The following is a 9703-nucleotide window of genomic DNA, read 5'->3' on the forward strand; positions in this document are numbered from 1 at the left end:
TTTCATGCTTATGAAAATTTTTCAACCCTGAAAGTATAAACACATGTAGACTGTTATGAGCTTTAAGCTATTTAGGATAAACAATTGTAGTATCATGTTACAAATTGCAGTCATTCTAGAAAAACATCTGATATTTATTTAAAAGATTTTACAGGTTAAACAGATGAAATTTGAAAATTCTCAGATGAACAGTATTTCTGATACAATATTTTACCACCTCTTACAAAATAGCTTTTCTCAACTAGCACTGCCATCTATTAGCACAAATTTTCAATGCACGCCACTGGCATTCCACTTCCCTCTTCTGCCTATCCACATGCAAATGATCATGTAGCAGCTCTTCACCAATAGGATTATGACACCACTCCTATCATAAACGGTGCCCTCTTGACATTTGCACATGTTAATCACTTCTCCATTGACGGTAGTACTGTACAGACATGCTGGTTTTTGCTCACAGATTTGTTGGTGTTTTCCATTATATTATTGACTTAGTTTTTCTTCACTATTTATTTAGATTTTCACGTTTTAGTATCGTGAAAGGTTGCTCTTTTATTTTTTTTCTAACTTTTCTTGCTTTTTCAAGGGCCTTTTGCTAGTGTATTGTGGATCCCACTTTGTGGAAAGTGGTGCCTGACCAGGTATATTTTTTTGTTGAAAATCTGCACTGTCCATCCTGCAGCTAAGCTCAATGTCAATTACGTTGTAGCCCTTCCTACCACAGACATGATGTACAATTCCAGGTGCCGCCAGGTGTTGGTTGTGTGTCTCGGTTTTATTGTTATCTATGAATAACCAATTATGTAACAAGTTTGGGTTATGCACACTGTAGAGATGGGGTGTTCCATAGGACTGATGGTATGTCTCTCTAGTGTTTTTTATTTCATAAAAATGTTTGGCCAAGACCGTAAATTAACATAAACTAACATGAGCAAAACAGACAGAGATTGCTGCCCATCACTGATGCTCTTTGGTGTTTAAACTCTTCCTACCATTGATGTGATGTACAATTCCAGATGCTGCCAGGTTTTGGTTGAAGCACTCCGCCATGTCACAAATATATATATATTATTACAGTTTGCTCCTCAGGCTGAGACATTCCTCCAACCTACCATCATCCAGATATACATTCCCAGTGGGTCTGGTGTTGGTTGGAGATGGTTCAGCTAGTTCTCATGTGAGCTGGCCGGTATCCCTTCTACCATGGACTAGATGACAAATGACAACTGCTGCCAGATTTTGGACTGGAGATCTTCCTACCATCTGCTGGATGTCTGTTTCCTGGCAGATCTGGTGTTGGTTGTAGCTGGACACAGCACGTTTTCCCACTGGTGTATGGCCGGGTATCCTCTTCCTAACATGGAATGGAAGTACCATACCCATTACCATCAGGTTTTGGACCAGAGATGTCATCCCGCCAGGGCTTTCCACCTTCCTACCATCTGCTGAATGTCGGTTCCTGGCAAATCTGGTGTTGGTTGTAGCTGGACACAGCACGTTTTCCTGCTTGTTATGACTGAATGTCATCCTCCTACTGTGGACTGGAAGTACCATACCCATTGCCGTCAGGTTTTGAACCAGAGATGTCTCACTGCCAGGACTTTCCACTTTCCTACTTTCTGCCAGATGTTGGTTTTTGGCAAGATCTGGTGTTTTTTGTGTTGTAATTACCCGCAAATGGAGACAGATTTTGGTATGGAAGCTCGTCTTCCCTACCAACTCCCGTTTTGAGGTGAAGAGGTAGGTGATCCTCTATCTACTATAGATCTGGTGTACCATTTCAGTTACTGCCTGTTGTTGGATGAGGTCAGACTACCACTACGGTCTGTCAAGCCTTAACCACTTGACACCCAGGAGTCCCATTTATCAGTCATACATATTCTGGGATTCCTTCATTTCTCTACCTTTCATGTTTGTGACACTGTCATAAAAGAGCAAAGAGTATACCAGGATCAGATGGGGTGCAGTCTTGAGATGCAATGTTTTCTCTTTTCTTTTCTTTTTTTCCCCCACACCTCCTGGTTTCTCTTTGGGCACTTCCTAAAGGGAGATATTTTTTTTATTGGCCCTCTACCAGTTCAGTGTACGATTCTAGTTATTTTGTGAGTGGAGGTAAGATGATTATATCGTAAGTTAGCATTTCCCTGCACTGAAAATGTATTTCCAATTGATAATCCCCTTCTCACATTTGCCACCCAGCCTTCTCACTTCCGATGATATATGGTGTAGATCTACTGACCAATCTTGAAATGATTAATGAGTGCATATGTGAAGAGCGTGATGGTTATGATAGGAGTGGTGTCATGCTCCTATTGGTGGAGATATGCAGGAGTTGGAAGGCTAGATGCTTGCATTGAAAATTTGTGCCAACAGAGGGCAGTGCTAGTTGAGAAAAGCTATCTTGTGAGTTGAGGTAAATGTAGGAAAATGCTAAGTTTTAATTTTAATATAAAATCACTTTGTACTCAGAGCAGTGGACACTAATTCCATATATTCATGGACAAATTTTAGTAAAAGTAGTTAGTTAAAAAATTTGATTTTTTTTTTTATACAAAAGACTTGTAATGTGTACTGAAAACTTGCCAACTTCGTGAAAATACACAAAGTATATTAAAGAGTTATTGTATGGAAAGTCTGATTGTTACTTTGTAATTACAAGTTTGGTCGCATTGCCTGACCCTGTTAGGAAAGAGGTAATAGGTTATACTGGACACTGCTAATCTGTAAAGATTAATAGGTTATACTGAACATTGACTGGTTATTATAGAGATGCCAACATCTCAGTTTTCAGTACGTTTTTGTGCTTTTAATGCCAAAGTTCACTTTTATTTTTATTTGATATTCTCCTGATGTGTTTTCTATTTTAAAAGTAGAAAGAGATAAGCAAGCTTTTTCTGTAAATGTCAAGTGAAACACTGGTAATTTTCTATATCTGAAATGTGGTCTTGGTAGGCTATTTTTATTGTTACCTTTGAGCTTCCTTGTCATTTGGTATGCTTGGATGATAGAGATTACTTGATCGACATCATTCAAATGCTATTTATTATTATGTTATCATTACAAGTACCATGTGCATAGTACTTTTAGAAGAACGAGACAAAAATTGCAGATTTAGATATTTCACCAATTTCAAATAAACTAAATGTTTATGAAATCTTCAAGTATAATTCAAACTTCTTATAAATGTGGTGACATACAAGATATTTTCAGTGTTATACTCTTCTTTTTCTCTATTTGGTATCAATCGGAATATTATGAGCAAAGGTACCCATCCAATATGTTGGGCTTAAAAAGTTGTGTTATAAATGTAGCACACAAACCATTTGTCTGTTTCAAGAATACACGTGCTGAGCATGGCATTAGACCACTTTAGTTTGTCTTCAGCTTCCTGTACTTTGCTACTGCCCTCTTAGCTTAGTTGGGCCATACTTTATGGCAAAATTGAAATGTATGCAGAACTTGTCCATTTGTGTAGTTGCTTGTTCATTTAAATTCAGTTTCTTGGAGGTCCACTTGAGTTCCTTTATCAAACGTTGTTTAAAACCAGTTTAGCAAGTTTCGTATATTTTTTTTTTTGTGACTCATTTGTTATAGTGGATTCTATAAACAGCAAAGTCATGAACCCATAAGCAGTTTGTTGTATGAATAATTCTGAAATTGTTTTTTAAAAAGCTGATGTGGTATGAATCCCTTAAGTAATTCTACAATTAAAACTGCTGAACAGTGACTATGAAATTAATCTAGTTACCTGCTGATATTCTTTCCTCGTATTGACCTGTATTTCTGAGTAAATATTTTGGAAAAATGTGTTATTGTTCAGATTTTTGACATAACACCCAGTGGAAATTACAAATTTTGAAGAACATCGAGACAAGATCCAAAATGGAACTGAAAACATTGCATTGAGATGTACTTAAATCCACACACGTGTATATTTAGTGTCCAAACAGTAGGTTTTGCTTTTGTGAATGTTTATTTCTTTTATAATGATGTGTAATAAAGTTCTAAAATGGACATAAATGTGAATTTTGTTTTCTCAGCTTCGGCTCATAGACTGGGGATTAGCAGAGTTCTATCATGCAGGTCAAGAGTACAACGTCCGAGTGGCATCTAGATATTTTAAAGGTCCAGAACTGTTAGTTGATTATCAGGTGAGTTTAATTTCTTTGTGCATCATAAGAGCAGTTAAAAGATGAGCTAAAAATAATTATTTTTATTTTAAAAGATTAGCTTTTGTGTTAATACATTTTGTCTGTTTAAAAAAATAGTGAACTATACATGTTAAAAATTCTTGAAACTTGGAAAAATGCATTATGATAAGTGCTGAAGAACACTGACCAAGAATGACATCTGTTTGTATGAAAAGACTGAAAGATATTTTCTATAAAAGACAATGTTTGAAGTAATTCACTACCACTTATAACAATTTATATCATACTTAAAACTTTTTAATATCACAAATTTGTTAAGATTTATATAAATATTTTTATTGAACCAGTTTCAACATATGGTTTTTAATAATAATTGGCACATATGTAGCAAGTTGATTGTTAATGCTTTGCATCCAGGCCTGGCTCTTTTGCACATGTTGCAACATCTAATAGTGTTACGTTCATAATAAAACTGTTTAATTACATTTTTAATCTATTTCAATAAACTTGGTAAAAAAATGTAGTTTATAATTCAAATTTTTATATTATCTAAGTTTTAACTTTTTAATTTAAAAAATTCTCAATCTTCATTTTTCTGTGATGCATCTGAGCTCTGGGTTCTCAAAATCAGAATTTTTTAACTTCAGGAGTAGGCTCCTACAATTTCCAATAAACATCAACTGTACATAATAACAAGCAAGAATCTAAAATTTGATTTGCTGAGATATCAATAGATTTGTCAAACCCACTAGAGAAACCCCCTCCTCTCTTTCTGACTTTGAGATTGTTTGCTAATCAACTTTACATGGCTGATGGGCATGGTTGTAACCAATAGGAAGAGCATATTCTTCTCTACATTATGATCATTACAGCTAGTTGATTTTGAAACTCCACAGAATATCAGTCTGTCTTACTTTCTTTTTGTGTGAATATTGTATTCCTGCTTCAAACATCTTAACAGAATTTTCTTAATCTATCTGTAGTTTACTTAGAAAGCCAGATATATTAATTTTGGAACATTCTATTCTAGTAACTGGTATATACTTTGTTTTCTAAAATGAATATTTGAAAGCTACATAAATTATTTTGGGACACCCAAATTTGTGAAACTTAAGAAAGAATGTCTTTAATTTTTACTTGAGTGGAAACGAGCTCAAATACATAAATTCTTTTTATTTTAAAGTATATATTTTCAACAAAAGTAACTAGAATGTCTAAATTTTCACAAGCTTTATTTTATGTGTAACATCACCCTGCTGTTTACATTAGCTCAGTGTGAAACAGCTATTGGGCTCCTGCTGTGATTTATTGCTTTTGACAGAGCAAGATTACGGTAAGACAGTACAGCAATATATATGTAAGAGGCCAATGCCCGTCTTTCCACAAAACTCCTCTCACAGTTTCAGTCTGATTTGGATGAAACTTCGAAAAAATTTTCAACATCATAAGGGGAAGTCCTAACAAAGTTTCATTACCATTTCTTCCTAAATCGCTTCCTTAATGGAGAAATGCTACTTCTTTCCTTTTTAATAACATACATTAATTTTGTACATTTATTATTATCAATGAAATTAAGTTAAAACTTCTAAATTGTGGTAAAGTTAGTTTAATGCAGAACTTAAAAGTGAGTCTTCCTAGTGAAGAATCATTGTGATATTTCAGAAGAAAAGTTGACTTTTTCTGCTGGAGAATCCAAGCATGTGCTCTGAATTGAATTGTTCGGTAATTGAAGGAACTGCAGATCCTTCATACAGAGTTTGTTGCATACAAATCTACAGGAATTTGTTTAGTAACTCAATCTTTGTAAACTACACAAGTATTTTTACTTCAGTATGAGTATAAAGTGATCAAAATCACGATGCCAAAAATTGCCAAACAGAAAAGTGACTTATCACAGTAAAAGTCTGAAACTTTAAGAAAGAATATAAAACATCAAGATGCAAGTTACAGAAAGAAAGAGCAAGTTATGAGGCAAGATCCAGTGAAAAGAATCCAGGAGCAAACCCAAAATACAGAAGCGTGTCAAATTGCTTGTGAAGATGCAGTTAGAAGAAGTTAGGAGCAATTTCATGACAGAGAAGCACATCATTTAGCTTCTCAAAATCTTGACCTAACAGCCACCCATTGGGTGGCATTTCTCATAGTAAAACCATAAAATTAAACCTCCAATCACAGATCAGTTATCTTACATGAGTTTGAAAATCATGACACTTTATGTACTAGAACTATGTATTTATGAAGTACATCTTTACATAATTGGGAATGTTTTTATTAAACTTTACATCTGTTGTACATGAAAAATGAGAATTTTTAATAAGTGGTTACAGTAAAAATTTGTCTTGTAATTCTGAATCTTTTACTGAATCAATCTGAGTGCAAAGTGAGTTTTATGATTAAAATAAAAATACTTCTTTTCATTTTATGGTTTTCATGTTTCATTGCTTAACCTCTTAGAACCTCCTAAATGAATGTCAAAAGTTATTTTAAGGTAAAAGGTTATATTGTATGTTATTTTCTCTACCCTTATGCTAACTGTAGCTAAATCACAAGTATACAGTGTTATGAGGTTTTGAAAATTATGAAATAAAATGAAAAATACCTTTTTTTTTCTTCTTCTTTGAATGAATGATTTGTCACCATATCTTCACAATTTCAATTGTTTACCTTTTCACATGTATTTTATGCTGGTGTTAGTTTTATTGCCTGGTTTGTATGATGTTTGGTTTCTTTCATGCCTGAAGAGTAACACATTACATTAGCAGATTTACATACTCTAAAGTATATGTACTTGCAGCTTTGTACTCATTCACACATAGTTACCTAAGCCAAATATTTTTTCTCCAAGTCTTTGTCAACACAAAAATTAATTTTCCTTTCAAAATATGCATTTTAAAAGATAAATAATACATAAATCACTGAAATAGAGTGTCTAAAAACAACTATAGTTTAACTGGTTTTCTAACTAAACTATTTAAGATAGGAAAAAAAAAAGAAGGTTAAATGGTATGAGCATCAACTTACATACCTGTTGATGTCCTCTACTAGTTTAATGTCTGTTGGTGCTAATTTCAAAAAACCCAGTGAAAACTTGAAATTGAAAACAAGCTCTTTCTATCAGTTATAAACATACATGTCAACTAAGAACATGAGGTTTTGAAAACTGCTTTGAAAGTTAAGTATAAATGGGTGGGGATTTTTTTATGGGTTGAGAAAATTTATTTCTCACTACAGGGTAAAGTTAGCATGTTTGAACCTGTACATTTAGCCTTAGAATTGTTTATAGATTGTACTTAGGATGAGTCAGACAGTGAAGTTGTTATAGTATTGAAGAAACTAAAAGAGGAGAATTCAGAATGAGATATGCAAAGAGACATATAGAAATGAAGACTGAGAATTTTTTTGTTTTATTTTGAATTTAATAAATTAAAACATAGATAATATAAAAGTTTGGATTATAAACTATATTCTGATGCTAATTTTGCCATACATTGATAACCAAGTTTAATTAAATTTTGAATGTGACTGTGAAATTTCATGTGGAGAAGAGCCATGCCTATATTTAGTGTTAAAAGGAAGCAGATATTAAAAGGTTAACAGTTAATGCTGTTAAGTAAGTTGAAAATTTCTGATACATTCTGCAGTCTGTGCAAAAGAAAAAATGGTATTATTCATTTCATTTTACTCTACATTGATGGTTTTGCTACAGTTAGTGTTAAGATAAAGAAAATAGGAGGTATAAAGTTTTATCTAATAAACCTTGTTATTCATTTAGGAGACTGTAGAGGTTACGGGCATGAAATATAAAACTGTAAGATGAAAAGATGTTTTTGTTCTTAGCGTGAAAATCATCTTTCACTCGTACTGATTTAATAGAAGCTTTGTGAATTCTAAGAAAAATATCAGATTTATTTGTGTACAACATACATGTAATGTTTGCCAAAAGCTTGCCAAATTTCATCAAGATGCATGTAGTAGATTCAGAATTGTAGTAAATATTTATGTGATGGCTTCACAGGTATAGGGGTTGTTAATTTGAGCAAAAATGTAAACAAAGTGTTAATATCTTTAGACAAGTGATACACATATATATGTATGTGTGTGTGTATTAGATATGTTGAATGTACTGATTGATTTTAATGTGTTTCTTTTCTGATGTTTGCGTGTGTAAACTGGTTATCAATAATTTACTGATAGTATTCGTGCTTTCAGATGTATGACTACTCACTGGACATGTGGAGCTTAGGTTGTATGCTAGCAAGCATGATCTTCAGAAAAGAACCTTTCTTTCATGGCCATGACAACTATGACCAGGTACAGCTTTTCCTGCCTTAAGGTGGAATTTTCAGCAGGACTAAAATGTTAATTATAAGTCTTTTTAATACTTGTATAAGAACAAGATTTTTACCTTATCTTGTATTTATTGGATATTCAGCATACAAGCTTTGTGAGAGTTTAATCTTCTTGCTAATGGTAGGTCAAAGGGCATATGCCAGAACCTTTTAGAGAGTTACATTCAAAATTTAATTAAACCACTTTATTATCAATGTATACAAATAAACTTGGTATCAATATTTACATAATAAATCATATTTTAATATTATATATGTTTAAGTTCTTAATTTTATAAAGAAATATTTAAAATAATCCTCAATCTCCCCTAGTATGAGAATCATGACATTTGTTCTCTAGATCTTCACCTATTTTTCTAATTAATTTATCACCCCTCTCTGAAGTATGGAATTTAATGTAGATTACTCATTATAATATTTGTTCTACTGAGACATAGTTTAATTTCAAATATGGTATATTACCTCTTCTCACGTGTATAACTATCCTTAATCAGTGCTACCCTTTATATGCAAAATGTTTTTGCATGCTACAAGCCTTGAACTCCCACAATCAACGTGGTTCAGCTGAATCTCGCATATAAATCATCATGCAACAACCCTTCTGATGCATGTGACTCCCTCTGTTTGATTGTACCAAACTGCCACTTCTTGTTAGGCAGTGATTGAGTGCAGATATTTTTCCAATTGTGCTCTTTTTATGTGTTCATTTTATTTTTTTTGCAAAGTAGTGATATACTTGCTTTATTCAATTGCTAGTTAATTTTTTTCTGTAATAGTTTGCTGCAGTAACTTTCCTTTTTTATTGATTTTTTTTCCTCTTCTCATTTTCGACGGTTTAAGATGAATTCCAAAGCTTTGTGTTTTAGAACTTCTGATATTATTACTGCTACTTTGTGTGCCATTACTGGCTTCAAGTCTGGCAGTCTCAACTGAGGATTTTTTAGCTATCATTTGTTGGGAGATTGATTGTTATATGAGGTGTCCTTTTTCTCCTGACCATAAATCGGGTTCCTCCTGCATTGTCCAAACCTGTTCATGACAAGGAGAATTTTGACTAGTTTTTTCTTCCCAAGTATGCCGTTCCTTCCCATGCATATCCTACGAGATCTACTAGGCCTAACTCTGCCTTTTTGGATAGTTTTTCTCAGATATGTTTTTTTTTTTTATTATTTTCCTTTTTTTTTTTTTTTTTTTTTTTTTTTT

General features: G+C 33.1%; 1 protein-coding gene across 3 annotated transcripts in view; it reads left to right on the forward strand.

Annotated features, from left to right (window-relative positions):
* LOC106472140 (casein kinase II subunit alpha) overlaps positions 1-9703 on the forward strand; it is a 44392-nt gene that overhangs the window by 20236 nt on the left and 14453 nt on the right. For all 3 annotated transcript variants that reach the window (XM_013932765.2, XM_013932766.2, XM_013932768.2), the window contains exons 8-9: positions 4041-4151; positions 8361-8462. In XM_013932765.2, the coding sequence (XP_013788219.1) occupies positions 4041-4151; positions 8361-8462 (213 nt within the window). The remainder of the gene's footprint in view (positions 1-4040; positions 4152-8360; positions 8463-9703) is intronic.

Source organism: Limulus polyphemus, unplaced genomic scaffold (assembly GCF_000517525.1).
Source record: "Limulus polyphemus unplaced genomic scaffold, Limulus_polyphemus-2.1.2 Scaffold5114, whole genome shotgun sequence".
Taxonomy (NCBI): domain Eukaryota; kingdom Metazoa; phylum Arthropoda; class Merostomata; order Xiphosura; family Limulidae; genus Limulus; species Limulus polyphemus.